This window comes from Xenopus laevis, chromosome 2L, assembly GCF_017654675.1.
Source record: "Xenopus laevis strain J_2021 chromosome 2L, Xenopus_laevis_v10.1, whole genome shotgun sequence".
NCBI classification, from domain to species: domain Eukaryota; kingdom Metazoa; phylum Chordata; class Amphibia; order Anura; family Pipidae; genus Xenopus; species Xenopus laevis.
Genome location: NC_054373.1, coordinates 169,172,510 through 169,188,698, shown reverse-complemented (window position 1 = coordinate 169,188,698; position 16,189 = coordinate 169,172,510). Strand labels below are relative to the sequence as shown.

Here is a 16,189-nt window from a genome sequence, read left to right as displayed (position 1 = left end):
GGATTCGGCCTTTTTCAGCAGGATTGGGATGCAGCATTTGGGGGTTCGGCCGAATCCAAAATAGTGGATTCAGTGCATCCCTATTAGATAATATAATAAAGCTAGAGGATACTGAATGTTTTGCCATTTTACACACTTAGGGGCAGATTTACTAAGGGTCGAATTTCGAAGTTAAAAAATCTTCGACATTCAACCCTCTAATTGAAATCCTTCGACTTCAAATATCAAAGTGGTCTGAGATTCGTTATCCGGAAACCAGTTATCCAGAAAGCTCTGATTTACAGAAAGACCATCTCCAATAGACTCCATTTGAAACAAATAATTCAAATTTTTAAATGATTTCCTTGTTATCTGTTATGATAATTCAGTACCTTGCACTTGATCCCAACTAAGATATAATTAAACCATATTAGAGGCAAAACAATCCTATTGGGTTTAATTAATATTCAAAGGATTTTTTAGTAGACGGTATGGTTCACCTTTGTGTAAACGTTTAGAAAGTAATAGAATGCCCAATTCTAAGCATCTTTTCCATTGGTTTTCATTATTTATTTTTTATAGTTTTATGATTATTTGCCTTTTTCTTCTCGCTCTTTCCAGCTTTCAGATGGGCGTCGCTGACCCCCTCTAAAATCAAATGCTCTGTAAGGCTACACACTTTTATTACTGCTACTTTTTATTGCTCATCTTTCTAGTAAGGCCCTCTCCCATTCATATTCCAGTCTCTTATTCAAATCAATGCATTGTTGCTAGGGTAATTTGGACCCTCGTTACCAGAAGAGCTGCTGAATAAAAAGCTAAATAACTCAAAAACCTTAAATAAAAAAAAATGAAAACCAATTGCAAATTGTCTCAGAGCATTACTCTCTACATCATACTAAAAGTTAACTCAAAGGGGAACAAACCATTTAAGGTATGGAGATTCAAATTATGGAAAGACCCTTATTTGGAAAACCCCTGGTCCCGAGCATTCTGGATAACAGGTCCCATACCTGTACTTTACCTGCGCAAATCATCAGTTTGGAAATGACCATTTTAGCACGAAAAACTACTATGTGCCCCTTTAGTACATGAGTCCTTAGAATGTGTGACTGTTGTAGGCACAAACCTGTGAGTTCCATCTCTTGTTCTCCCCATCCAATTGGTTTATCAAGAGTTCTGCAGCCTGAATTACTTCTTGAGCTTTGGACAATTCAGCTTCCAGTTTAGCAGCTTCGGTTGTTCTTGTCTGAAACCTTGTTTAGGTATAAAAGCAAGCATTACCTCAAGTATCCACAAGTTACACTACTGAGATAATCTGCTGTTTGGCAACAAGCATTGAAGCCAGCTTGATAGACTGGATTGTAGGAAATGAAAAACCCTGTCATTTCTTTCCAGTTAAAACTCATTATATTAAATGGATACTGTCATGGGCAAATAAAATTCAAAGTGAATCAGTTAATAGTGCTGCTCCAGCAGAATTCTGCCCTGAAATCCATTTCTCAAAAGAGCAAAGAGATTTTTTTATATTCAATTTTGAAATCTGACATGGGGCTAGACATATTGTCAATTTCCCAGCTGCCCCAAGTCATGTGACTTGTGCTCTGATAAACTTCAATCACTCTTTACTGCTGTACTGCAAGTTGGAGTGATATCACCCCCTCCCTCCCCCCCCCCCCAGCAGCCAAACAAAAGAACAATGGGAAGGTAACCAGATAACAGCTCCCTAACACAAGATAACAGCTGCCTGGTAGATCTAAGAACAACACTCAATAGTAAAAACCCATGTCTCACTGAGACACATTCAGTTATATTGAGAAGGAAAAACAGCAGCCTGCCAGAAAGCATTTCTCTCCTAAAGTGCAGGCACAAGTCACATGACCAGGGGCAGCTGGGAAATTGACAAAATGTCTAGCCCCATGTCAGATTTCAAAATTGAATATAAAAAAATCTGTTTGCTCTTTTGAGAAATGGATTTCAGTGCAGAATTCTGCTGGAACAGCACTATTAACTGATTCAATTTGAGAATTTTTTTTTCCCATGACAGTATCCCTTTAAGCCTTTAGCCTGGTAATATAACTACTCAGCAGACAGTTACACATCCTAATCACTACTGTATAAGTTCCCACTTAGTAGCAGGAGACTAAAAAAACCTTTCCAGGCAACCTCTACTTTTATGTTAGGTTGGTCATATAAACCCTATTTAGAAACTTCATATGTGCAAAATTTTGTCCTTCAACCCTCTCTAAAAGACAGTTTCCTCAAAGAGTGGGGCTATTTTATTTGTGGCCCCACTGTGCTGTGGTTATTGATCTGCACATGCACAGACCAAATCTTAGCATAAGAACCCAATGAGCCCCACCTTGAACTGATATGAAGGGCATGTTAGTCCAACTCCTCCCCTGCCAGTATGGTTATTTTCCAGAATAGTGCAGAGGGAATTTTTGTTTTTTTAACTATCCTTTTCTCGGGCTCCCAAGATCTGTGTTAAACTAGGACTCCTGGTTGCTAGAATCATCAACCCACTAGGCACCAATTATACAACACACTCCCTACAAAACTACCTTCTATGCTCTTTAAATAATTCACTGCCTAATACTTTCTTTATACATAATATTGCATAAGAATGACCGCTTAAAGGAGAACAAGCAAAGAGTGCATTTAAAGTAGAACTAAACCCTAAAAATGAATGTGGCTAAAAATGCCATGTTTTATATACTGAGCTTATTGAAACAGCCTAAAGTTTCAACTTGTCAATAGCAGCAATGATCCAGGACTTCAAACTTGTCACAGGGGGTCACCATCTTGGAAAGTGTCTGTGACACTCACATGCTCAGTGGGCTCTGAGCAGCTGTTGAGAAGCTAAGCTTAGGGGTCGTCACTAATTATCCAGCAGAAAATGAGGTTAGTCTGTAATAAAAGCTGATGCTATTGGACAGAATATTACATTTTGATGCTAATTGCACTGGTTTCTGTGCTGCCATGTAGTCATTATCTGTATTAATTACTAATCAGCCTTATATTGTGACATTTCTATTCTATATGTACTGTATATTGTGAGTGGGTCCCTAAGCTCAGTAAGTGACAGCAGCACAGAGCATGTGCAGTGAATCAGCAGAGAAGAAGATGGGGAGCTACTGGGGCATCTTTGGAGACACAGATCTTTACTGCTAAAGGGCTGTGGTTGCCTTGGGCTTGTACAGGAGACAAAAACATACTGTACAACATTTCTAGCTACTTCTTTAGTTTAAATTTCCTTGTACTTTAAGTAAAAGTGACACACATTGGATTTCTCTTGAAGCTCAAAATTAGTGGCTCAGTGGTCCTCAAATTGAAACCAATAACTTGAATTCCTTTTTTTTCAACAACTTACTTTTCTTTCAGTTCTGACACCCTTTGCCCCACAGAGTTGAGCTGACGTTCCAACTTGTGCTTTTTCTCTTCAGTTCTTCTCAAGTTTCTGTAAAATAATTAAGTTTTCAGTTACTGCTTTAATTAATGGAAAGGTGTCTTTAAAGGAGAAGCAAAAGGTTAATAACTTTAAAGGGCTTGGGGTGCCAAATTGCTAAAGGAAAACTATACCCCCAAAATGAACACTTAAGCAACAGATAGTTTATATCATATTTAGTGACATATTAAAGGGATACTGTCATGGGAAAAAAATTTTTTGTCAAAATGAATCAGTTAATAGTCACAGTCACATGACCAGGGGCAGCTGGGAAATTGACAAAATGTCTAGCCCCATGTCAGATTTCAAAATTGAATGTAAAAAAATCTGTTTGCTCTTTTGAGAAATGGATTTCAGTGCAGAATTCTGCTGGAGCAGTACTATTAACTGATGCGTTTTGAAAAAAACATGTTTTCAGATGACAGGATCCCTTTAAAGTATCTTACCAAACTGGTCTAGATATTTAAGTAAATATTGCCCTTTTGCTCCTATTCTACGTCAGAAAAACAATAGCCCTACACCAGCAAAAACGGTCCAATAATACTATGTACTGTATATAAACACACTCCAGCTTATCTCCTTAATGTTTCCCCTCCCTTTTCTTTAGTTTTTCTATACTTTCTTCTAAATGTTCTGTTTATTATCAATGAAACTTAATAAAAAGTTACAATAAAAAAAAAAAATATTGCCCTTTTACATCTCTTGCATTGAACTACCATTTTATGGTGGTTTTGTGCTGCCTCAGAGATCACCTGACCAGAAATACTACAACTCTAACTGTAACAGGAAGAAGTGCGGAAACAAAAGGCAGAACTCTGTCTGTTAATTGGCCTAACATGTATGGTTTGTTGGTTTGTTTGTGTGCACCGTGAATCATACGATCCCAGGGGGCGGCCCTTATTTTTTAAAATGGCAATTTTCTATTTATGATTACCCAATGGCACATACTACTAGAAAAGTATATTATTATGAAGATGGTTTATTTACATGAAGCAGGGTTTTACATATGAGCTGTTTTTTTCAATAATAGATCCCCCAACTGGCTAATACACTGACTTTACATTAACACAGAGTAGGTAGGTATATTTTTCCCCAATTTCTTGAGCTATCATGTTATGATATACATGGTGGCATTTCCCCACATTAACACTTACGACTCCAGAACAGACTGCTCCTTCTCCAGAGGCTGAATTTTCTCCAGAACATGAGAATACTGCACATTAGCTATGACCCACGCTGCAAGGGGAGCAGCTGCTGCACTGGCTCTTCTGGCATTCTGGAGGGAAACAGGCAAATCAGTACTGGTTTATACATAATTACCACTGATAAAATAAGTAATGAAGACCAATTGAAAAGTTGCTTAGAATTGGCCATTCTATAACACACAAAGTTAACAGAAAGGTGAACCGCCCCATTAAGATATGATGATCCAAATTACAGAAAGATCCCTTATCCAGAAAACCCACGTCCCAAGCATTCTGGATAACAGGTACTTATTGATACAAGAATTAAAGAGGGTCCAGCTCAACAGAGCTACTGTACTTATTAACATGAATGTGCGCATTTTAAGCTCAATAAACACTTTGCCTGTGGTTAAGGTCTCCATACAGGTCACTGAATTGAAGCTGGATGTTCAGACAGCGGCTTGCTAGTTGAAGTTGCATAACACCTCACGATACCTTTTAAGGAGAAGTAAACCCCTTATTTAAACAAAACCCTACCCTACATAGACCCCCCTCTCTCTTCCCTCCCCCCCCCCCAGCCTAGCTGCTACCCCGGCAAATGCCCGTAACTTTCCCCTCTGTGCAGATTCACAGCATCGGAGTTCATGGGCGTCATCTTCTTCTTCATCAAGTCTTCTTCTGGCGCTTTGGCAATGTTTGTGACTTTCGGTGCATGCGCAGTTGACAAAAGCCCGAAGACTGCTCCAACTGCGCATGCACCGATACGGAACTTACTTCCTGATGAAGACCGAAGAGAAGAAGATGGCTGCCGTGAACTCCAATGCCTTGAATCTGCACAGAGGGGTAAGTAAAAATTTAGGAGCATTTGGCTGGGGTAGCAGCTAGGCTGGGGGGAGGAGGGATGAGGGTCTATTTAGGGTAGGATTTTTTTTTATTATGGGTTTACTTCTCCTTTAACGTAAACCATAGTTGAAAGACTAAATATTAGTTGGGTGCACAGGTCTCTAAATCACACTATAAAGAAGCAATTATCCTTTATCATTGCACAGAAGCATAATAAGAAACATGGAGAGTAGGCTCCATTGCACTAAATCAGTGTAATTTTTGTAGGCTGAGAGAAGCGTGTCCCATCTCAATTAATTTGAATTAGATCCGCCTCCAACTCAGATGCAGCAGAGGTCAGCCAATATATGCGAAAAGAGGCACCAGCTCCCACTGTGTGTGACTAAACACAAGCAGACGTGGCTCAGTTGAATGGAGCAGGGGCACAAAGCAAAACTATGCAGACTGAGAGCAGTGTAGCCTTTGCTTCTTGTGCCCTTGCCCTAAGTCTGAGTCTTATACAACGAAACCTCGATTTTAATTCCCGCGATTTTACGCTTTCCCGCATTTTACATTTTTTATTTGTGGTCCTACCAATTTATAATGCATTTCATTGTGTGCATTTCCCTGATTTTAAGTAATATTTTCCCGAATTTTACATAAAAATTTTGCTCTGGTGTTCATAAAAACTGATTTTTTTTCCTCTATGAATGTTATTATTTGTGAAATAAAGGTTAAAAATACCAACCAGATGTATATTTTGCTATGGTTCTGCCTGTAAATGGTCAATTCCAATTAGTCTGCCCTTTATACAGCCCTGCACCAATCACTTATTGCTTTAGGTTGTGTATGTGACTGACAGAGTCTTGCACATGTCCCCCATAGTGTAACATTAACACTGCAACACAGTAAATATTGTATCTCAAAGTAAAACTGCCTCCTGTGCTTATATCCTTTCAGTACTTAAAGAAAAAGTTACATTAACACATTTCCCTGATTTTACATTTTGCCGGATTTTACTTCATTTTTTACTGGTCCCCTGTAAAATGTAAAATGGGGGTTCTACTGTATAAAGATTGTGAATGATTAGCACCTTCTCCTCAAAAGATGTCCTTTTCATTTTGAGAAGTTCTTCCACACTTGTCCGTATCTCGCTGGAAATATTTCTGACATCAAACGTTACAATGTCTTCGCGCACGCCTCGCTTTGCAAGGAAGCTGGAAATAAACAGGACACAAAGTCAAACACCTCACTGTTTCTTTTTTGCGCTTTATGCCAAAAAAAACATTATTTTTGAAGTCTCACAGGGGAGTAAAGCATATTTACAGTTATGGGACTTAATGCACTTAATGCTAGGGACCTGGGGTATTCCAGATAACGGTTAATGTGGAGCACCATTTCTTAAAGGGCAAGGAAAGGCATAATCACTGAGGGGTTCCAAAATGTTAGGCATCCCCATTATTATAATCACTTACCTGAGAACCCAAACCAGCGCTCCTGTTGAAAACTTCACCAGTGTGGGGTAGAGTCCTGCGCGGGTCCATTTTTTGGGACCCGAACCCGACCCGTACCCGCAACCTGCAATCCGCAACCCGCACCCGCAACCCGCATTCTTACCCGATTGGACCCGCAACCCGACCCGACCCGCAAGTACCTTCTCTGCAACCCGGACCCGCGACGCGCTGACCATCAAGAATCAGGAAGTGCTGTCATTATAAACCAGAAGTGACATCATCGGAAGTAGATATGATCAGAAAAAAAGGGAGTAAAACCGGAAGTGCTGTCATTGTGTACCGGAAATGACATCATCGGAAGTGGGCGTGACCAGAAAAAAGGAGCAAATATTTATATTGAGAAGATCCGCAGCCCGACCCGCAACCCGCAAACCCGCAGAACCGCCGACCCGCGGGTATACCCGCACCTTGAACTTCAACGAAAAACCCGCATGGTACTGCAGGTTTTTGCGGGTAACCCGCGGGTACCCGACCCGCTGCAGGACTCTAGTGTGGGGTACTACTGTAGGAGCACAATGACTCCATCTTCTTATTGGATCCTCTCTATGGCCCAATGTTCCCTCTAAGCTGTGTGCTCGTGCACACAAAACAAGGCCAGCAAACACAACAACTTGTGGTGTGCACAAAGAATTTTGTGCAAAAACACAAAGGGGTAGATTTGCTAAAGGATGAAGTGGCTGTCGCTAGCGGAAAATTCAGCAGAAATCCCATCCGCAGGCACAATGCTAATTTACTAACAGGCGTAGAGGATAATTCGCTAGCGAAAGAGACAGTCGCTAGCGTACATACACACCCTATCTCCATGCAATTTTTCGCTCAGGCAAACTATTGTAAACCCACAAATTCACTAAAGTGTTAATTTTTTAGAATCTTTCACCAGAGTTACCTTCACCACCTTAGACCCGATGAACTGATAAGATGAAGCTACATCCTCCTCAATCTTATATCAGTGACATCATATCCTGTATGCTGAAAAGTCATAGAAGTTCTAAACAGGCTGGTGTTTTTTCATATTTTAAAGCGAGATTGCCTTCAGCAGTTCTAGCGATTAAAGATTTTCGTGTTGAAATCTTTTTCCCAACCATTTGAAGGGCATGCCACATTTGTTTTAGGGTGGGCTCATGTCTAGGGCATTAGAGGATCTCTTTTGTCTGTATTTAGCTTCCTTGGACATTTGTAATAATAAGTGGCCACTTCAAGCATTTGCACCAACGTCCATACGACCTATATGTAACTGTCCTATTCAAATTGACCTAAGCATAAGAATACTAATGAAGTTTAATGAACGCTAGCGAAAAATCGATATGAAACGCTCGCACGGACGAATTCATGCTATTGATACGTTGCCATCGTTCGGCTGCTGAGACGCAACTTCGCATTTTAGTGAATTAGTGTAGTGGTAACACATTTATACCTGGCAAAGTGGCGCGAAGTGTGGCGGAGCGTTCGCTGGTGAAAATTCGCCCTTTAGTGTATTTGCCCCAAAATTCTATCTATTCTGACCTGCACAGACAGTTTTTAAAAATGCGCAGACAAGTTTAAAATGTGCGCACAAAATAATTTTCTTGCCCACATAGCCGATAAGGAATTAAAGGGAACATTGCTATGGCCCACTCTGAATACTCTATTGCACATGGGCACCAGGCTCGGCCCACAGAGAGGAACAAACATGAAGAAGATTACAATGTGGTGCTAAAACAGTATTAATTTGAGCCAGTGCAGTTTTTAGTAAACTGAAGCACCAGCCCGGAGTCTGAGTTCGGCCATTGTAATCACTGAGGAGTGCCTAAAATACAGACAAGGCCTAATGTATATACCATTCCTTCTCCTTTAACACTACTAAAAACCTTTTCAACGTTGATATCACTCAAAAAATAAGAATTGTTTTTTTAACAGGACTCTAATGAAAATGGCATTCCTATATAAAGGAACAGGTCTCCAGATAACAGATCCTATGCCTTTATTCGAAAACAATATAAACCTTTCTTACTGAAGTTTTTAAAGGAACAGTTAAATCAAAAAATTAAAATGTTTTAAAGTAATAAAAATATAATGCAGTGTTGCCCTGCATTGGTAAAACTGCTGTGTTTGCTTCAGAAACACTACTATTGTTTATATAAATAAGCTGCTGTGCAGCAATGGGGGCAGCCATTCAAAGTAGAAAAGGCTCAGGTTACACAGCAGATAAGCTCTGTAGAACATAATGGTGTTATCTGTTATCCACTATTTAACCCGTGCCATATAGCCTTTTTACCAGTGCAGGGCAACGCTACATGATATTTTCATTGCTTTAAAACACTTTAATTTTTTGCTGTTACTGTTCCTTAAAGACTGCACTTTTATTTTGTACTCAATCAGCCATCTTACCTTTTCATGCTAACCCAGGAAGTATCAAAGATACCCATCATCCTTAGCACACCTTCAAGAATGTCTCTGATTATATCCGGAGGCGCACGCAGAGATCTGATCTCGGACAAAGATTCTGGCTTGATATTTCCGACCGCTTCTTTGGCCTCATTCACCAAAGGCTGTAGGCAAGAAATACATTGGGCTACAAAGAGTTTCAGTAGTTGGCCATGCAGAAAAGAGCCAGAGATTTGCATAAGGTAAATAGAAATTCTTCTACAGTTCAGTGAGTCATACTTATAAACTGGAGGCAAACACACAGACTAAAATAATGAATGTGTTTTGCAGAATTTTAAAAGGCTACTGTTTTGAACAGCTTGCTGACAGTATTGTATGGGGTGGGGTCATCTCAGGCCTTAGCTTGCTATCCATTCATATGCCAGCCACCCAAAAGCTGTGTGTCTTTCTTGTTAAAGACATCCTTTCCCTTGTTGGGCGCCAAACTGAGACCAAGCTCAGTAATCTATAGTTTTATGATGTTAAGTCAGTTATTTAAAGGACACAACAAACAGACACTAGCCAAGGCTGCACTACACTAGAGTAACAGTACCTGAACTTCTTTAAGCTCATCTTCGATTTTTCTTTTTCGTTCTGCAATTTTCACTGCCTCTTCTGCTATTTTCTGCTGTATCTTTTCCATCTCAGCTTTCTGATCACTGGCATTCTGCAAAGCAAAATAATCAAATAAATACAAAATAAAATTACTAGGAGGAGGACTTGGCCTAGATATCAAGTGATCAGTCTTTGATATAGATCTCATTCTAGAGAGCCAGGTTTGATTGCCTGGACCATGGTCAAGCCACTTAAGCTCCCAGTGGCCCGGCATAGTGCACTAGTTATGGTTGCCTTGATTAATGTAAAACACTATCCCCCATTAGGGATGGGCGAATTTTTTCACCCTATTTTTCCGCAAAAATTACATAGACTTGTATGGCGTCTATGATGCCCATAGACTTTAATGGACGTTGGCAACATTTCGCCACCGGCGAATTTTTGCTGAAACGAAACGGATCAAATTCACCCATCCCTGTCCCCCATATGTAATATAAGTTTGCTTAGGAACAGTAACGCATAGCAACCAATAAGATGTTTGCTTTTAAACAGGTGACCAGTAAATGCTATGGGTTAGTGCTCCTGAGCAAACTTAGAGCTTAGAGACTTTATTACATACAGTAACCCCCTTTGTTTCATATCCTATGGGAGAAAAGTTCTATATAAATATAAATACAGTAGTTCCTTTTTCCATTCCCTTTTTAGCCACAACCATGGTTTTGTATCTGTTTCCTACTTGAAGGTCATGTCTAATACTATGAAATATATAACTTTTATTTACTTAAAAAACATCTCCATGTAGGTTTAATGAATAATATTTCACAGGGACATATATAATAATCATTGACTGCTCAAAGTAGTTGAACACATTTGAACAAAATAAGTCAAAGCTGTTAATGCACTTACATATTTACATTTCTTTTCTGAAGATCAGAAAAATAAATTCAGGAATTCAGTCAGGAAGGTGTCAAAGGGACAATTCAAAAATCTTATTTTCAAACAGCATACCACAAATAATGTCTTTTTTCAGCAGCTTTTTTACAAAAATTCAGATGTTACAAATATGTTTTATTTCCCTCCCTTTCATGTGAACTCTGCGAGCCAGGTCATTGATTTTTCCAATATGTTAAAAAATATCAAGCATTGGTTAAAACACCTAAATATAGCCATTATTTGAGTGTTTAAGTGATTTCTGGAGTGAACTGCCACTGTAACAACTTGGAAAGCTTAGGGAACTTCTGGGAACCCCTCTGAATCCCCTATTTGATAGTAGGGATGCACCGAATCCAGGATTTGGTTCGGGATTTGGAGAAGATTCTGCCTTTTTCAGCAGGATTCAGATTCAGGCGAATCCTTCTGCCTGGCCAAACCGAATCCGAATCCTAATTTGCATATGCAAATTAAGGGGAGGGAGGGAAATCGGGGAACTTTTTGTCACACCAAACAAGGAAGTAAAACTGTTTTCCCTTCCCACCACTAATTTGCATTTGCAAATCGTCCAAATCTTTTGCGAAGGATTCGGGGGTTTAGCAGAATCCAAAATTGCGTATTTGGTGCATCCCTATAGTGAATAATCTCCTCACTTACATAAGCAGGATGATCCCCTCTGAGCATTTTAGTGGCTAAGGCCAAAAATACATGCATTTATATATATATATATATATATATATATATATATTTTTTTTTTTTTTTACAGTAGCCGAAGGGTAACCTGGTAATGTACCTGCATGGATGTAGTGATTTCTTGCAGAGCTGAATCCGCTTCAGTTTGTTTGGTTTTCAGCAACAAACTTTGTTCTCCAGCTTTTCCCTTCAGCTCATCTACTAAAGACTTGGCTTCATTGAGCTTGGACACTCCAGCCTGCATGGGATCAAGAATGAGTGGAATCAATACATTCAGCACATTTAATAGGATAGAACTATAACTGGTATATCCTCAAGGACATTCAACACTATATTAGCAAATATTTAGCTATATAGATTCTGTTGCAATATACTGTGTCACGAGAAAGAGATGATGTTCAGTTTCCAGGCATCATGGCACAATTTTTTTTTTCAGACGACTTTATTCATATATTACAGCCTATTCAAAATGAAACATGTATTTTTCTCAGCAGCTACCAGCTCCCCTGTACATAGTTACATAGTTAAATTGGGTTGAAAAAAGACAAAGTCCATCAAGTTCAACCCCTCCAAATGAAAACCCAGCATCCATACACACACCCCTCCCTACTTTTAATTAAAATTCTATATACCCATACCTATATTAACTATAGAGTTTAGTATCACAATAGCCTTTAATATTATGTCTGTCCAAAAAATCATCCAAGCCATTCTTAAAGGCATTAACTGAATCAGCATCACAACATCACCCGGCAGTGCATTCCACAACCTCACTATCCTGACTGTGAAGAACCCTCTACGTTGCTTCAAATGAAAGTTCTTTTCTTCTAGTCTAAAGGGGAGGCCTCTGGTACGGTGATCCACTTTATGGGTAAAAAGGTCCCCTGCTATTTGTCTATAATGTCCTCTAATGTACTTGTAAAGTGTAATGATGTCCCCTCGCAAGCGCCTTTTTTCCAGAGAAAACAACCCCAACCTTGACAGTCTACCCTCATAATTTAAGTCTTCCGTCCCTCTAACCAATTTAGTTGCACGTCTCTGCACTCTCTCCAACTAAATTGGTTAGTATTAGGAAATAGGAAATAGGAAACACACGCATACACATTGGGGACTTTCAATCTACTCAACAGTATAATGCTCACTAAAGGTAAACACAGTACAGGTATGGGATCCGTTATTCGGAAACCAGTTATCCAGAAAGTTCCAAATTACAGAAAAGCCGTCTCCCGTAGACTCCATTTTGTCCAAATAATACAAATTTTTAAAACTGATTTCCTTTTTCTCTATAATAATAAAATAAGAGCTTGTACTTGATCCAAACTAAGATATAATTAATCCTTATTGGTATCAAAACCAGCCTAATGGGTTTGTTTAATGTTTAAAAGGGATGGGCGAATCTCTCCCGTTTCACTTCGCTGAAAAATATGCATATTTCCTGCAAAATTCACGAAATGGCGAAAAATTTGCTGGAAAATCGTGATATTGGAAAGGTCGCGAAAAAATTGTAAAATTCGAACACTTTCACGAATAAATTGTAAAATTCTAACGTTTTCACGAACAAATCGTGAAATTTGAATGGTTTTCACAAAAAAATGGTCAAAATCGAACATTTTCACGGAAATTCTAAAGTTTTCACAAAAAATCGTGAAATTCAAATGTTTTCACTAAAAAATTGTGAAAATCTAACATTTTCACAAAAAATTGTGAAAATCAGAAATTGACGCCGGTGAATTTTTACCAGCGAATTTTCACGAATTCATTCGTCAGCCGCAAATTCGTGCCAGGCAAATTTATTCGCCCATCACTAATGTTTACATGATTTTCCAGTAGACTTAAGGTATGATGATCCAAATTATAGAAAGATCCGTTATCTGGAAAACCCCAGGTCCTGAGCATTCTGGGTAATAGATCCCATACCTGTATTTTCAGTGTTGCACCCCTTAGTGCAAGTGTAAATGACCCTTAAAATGTTTACATTGCATGAAGTCAAACCCAATTTAAAGTTGTCAGAAATTGTTTTGATCAAGCTGCATTAGTACCGACCTGTAAATGACTCTGTCTCTTTGTCAGCTCTGCTATCTTGCTACTATACAAAGAGCCATAAACCCGAAGAAAAGTCATATATCTGCTTGGGGTTGCACCGTATGATTTGCAAGACTCGTGAATCATCAAGAAAGAATTGAAAAATTCAGAATTTCCTTGAGAAAAAAAAAAAGGCACAAATATGAAAAATGTTTCAACATCTACAATATCACCCACCTCCAATCAAATCTATAATAGCATTCAATAATAACAGACTAAAACTACCTGATGATACGTTCTTGTATTCTGGGTTCATCTGCATTTTCTCTTTTGTGTTGGGGTCCAAAATGACCATTTCAGGAATCTGAAGGTAGAAAAATGTTATATGATTAGTTAAAAGGGTTGTCCACCGTGGAGTTAATTATTAGTATGATGTAGAGAGTGATATTCTTTTTATTATTTGTGGTTTTTGAGTTATTTAGCTTTTTATTCAGCAGCTCTCCAGTTTGCAATTTCAGCAATCTAATTGCTACGGTCGGAATTCCCCTAGCAACCATGCACTGATTTGATTAAGAGACTGAACTATGAACAGGAGAGGACCTGGATAGAAAGGTGAGTAATAAAAAGTAGCAATAACTATAAATGTGTAGCCTTAAAGAACATTTGTTTCTAAATGGGGTCAGTGACCCAATTCGAAAGCTGGCAAGAGTCCGAACAAGGCAATTAATTTAAAAATATATAAAATAAATATAAATAAGGAAGACCAATTGGAAAGTTGCTTAGAAATGGCCGTTATATAACATATTAAAAGCTAACCAGCCCTTTAATAGATTACTCATAATTTATAGAAGCAGATTCAAATTAGTGTGTGAATTTGGAGTGTAAAATACTTAATCTTTTTCATCTACAATTTTAATAAGACAGAAAAGGTCTGTCCTTTCTTATTTATTATGTAGAGGATTTACCTTTTTCATGCTTCTGTCGGACCAGCCCTCCATCCACTGCACGGAGCATTTCTTGTAGAAAGCCGGGTTACTCTCGCAGTTGATCGTGAAATCAGTATTTGTACAATCCATGATGAGGACTACGTGCAAATTCTGAAGGACTCCTGGAATATATTTAACATTTTACATAAACGATTAGTGGCTTGCAGGTAAGGGGGCCAAAACAGCAAATAAAACCAAAAGTCTCATTTACAACCATTATGAATATTATAAATACTCACTGTTAGTAAAATAGCCCAACACTGGCCCCGTAAAACCATCTTCTGAGGCTTGATTTTTCAGTAAAGTTAAGAGGGGCTCCAGTTCCTCTATAGTATACAATCCAGGAATCTCACCTTAGAAAAGTGAAGCATATCATATTTATTGAAACAAATGCACCATTACAAAAAAAAACAAAAAACGAATGCATGGGTAGAGATAACATACCATGTAGTGTACAATATAATGACAATACATATGATGACTAAAGTTATCTAGGGACCTATGATTATTATTCTTACCATCCTGTTCAAAGTTTCTCCTTTTTCTTTCTCAGTCTGTCATACACTATAATGCCTAGTAATTAGGGTCAGTGACCCTAACAACCAGATGATAGCATACAGTACAGGTATGGGATCCGTTATTCGGAAACCTGTTATCCAGAAAGCTCCGATCTATGGAAAAGCCATCTCCTACAGACTCCATTATAATCAAATAATCTGTATTTTTAAATACAATTTTCTTTTTCTCTATAATAATAAAACAGTATCTTGTCCCTAATCCAAACTAAGATATAATTAAAGGAAAACTATACCCCCAAACCCCAAACAATGTAGGTCTCTATAAAAAGATATTGCATAAAACAGCTCATATGTAAAACCCTGCTTCATGTAAATAAACCATTTTCATAATAATATACTTTTTTAGTAGTATGTGCCATTGCGTAATCATAAATAGAAAATTGCCATTTTAAAAAATAAGGGCCGCCCCCTGGGATCGTATGATTCACGGTGCACACAAACAAACCATACATGTTAGGTCACATGATGTATGCTCCCACACTCCTGTTACAGTTAGAGTTGTAGTATTTCTGGTCAGGTGATCTCTGAGGCAGTACACAGACCATCACAAAATTGTGGTCCAAGGCTTAAGTATTCATTTTAGGGTACAGTTTTCCTTTAATCCTTATTGGAAGCAAAACCAGACTATTGGGTTTATTTAATGTTTACATGATTTTCTAGTAGACTAAAGGTATGAAGATTCAAATTACAGAAAGATCCGTTATCCGGAAAACCCCAGGCCCCGAGCATTCTGGATGACAGGTCCCATACCTGTATAAGCCAAACCACAAGGGCCGGATCATGATATAAAAAAAGTTCTAAAAATAAATAAGAATAACTTCCTCTGTTAACCGAGTGCTGAAATTTTAGTGTAAGGTAAAATCTATTTTTAGCTTATGGTGTCTTAATATTTAAAGGAGAAGGAAAGGCTAAAATTAAGTAAGCTTTATCAGAAAGGTCTATATAAATACACCAGCAAACCCTCAAAGTAATACTGCTCTGAGTCCTCTGTCAAAAGAAACAACACATGTCTTTCCTTCTATTGTGTACTCATGGGCTTCTGTAGCAGACTTCCTGTTTTCAGCTTAAACCTCCA

At 38.4% G+C, this 16,189-nt stretch overlaps 1 protein-coding gene across 2 annotated transcripts in view; it reads right to left on the bottom strand.

The window, feature by feature from the left end:
- The window catches only part of dync2h1.L (dynein, cytoplasmic 2, heavy chain 1 L homeolog), a 248,690-nt gene that overhangs the window by 154,637 nt on the left and 77,864 nt on the right, over positions 1 to 16,189 (bottom strand). For both annotated transcript variants that reach the window (XM_041582681.1, XM_041582682.1), the window contains exons 51-61: positions 14,776 to 14,889; positions 14,516 to 14,658; positions 13,836 to 13,914; positions 13,572 to 13,726; positions 11,629 to 11,766; positions 9,904 to 10,017; positions 9,315 to 9,475; positions 6,527 to 6,650; positions 4,582 to 4,703; positions 3,353 to 3,439; positions 1,109 to 1,235 (exon numbers count right to left, since the gene is read on the bottom strand). In XM_041582681.1, coding sequence (XP_041438615.1) covers positions 1,109 to 1,235; positions 3,353 to 3,439; positions 4,582 to 4,703; positions 6,527 to 6,650; positions 9,315 to 9,475; positions 9,904 to 10,017; positions 11,629 to 11,766; positions 13,572 to 13,726; positions 13,836 to 13,914; positions 14,516 to 14,658; positions 14,776 to 14,889 — 1,364 coding nt within the window. The remainder of the gene's footprint in view (positions 1 to 1,108; positions 1,236 to 3,352; positions 3,440 to 4,581; positions 4,704 to 6,526; positions 6,651 to 9,314; positions 9,476 to 9,903; positions 10,018 to 11,628; positions 11,767 to 13,571; positions 13,727 to 13,835; positions 13,915 to 14,515; positions 14,659 to 14,775; positions 14,890 to 16,189) is intronic.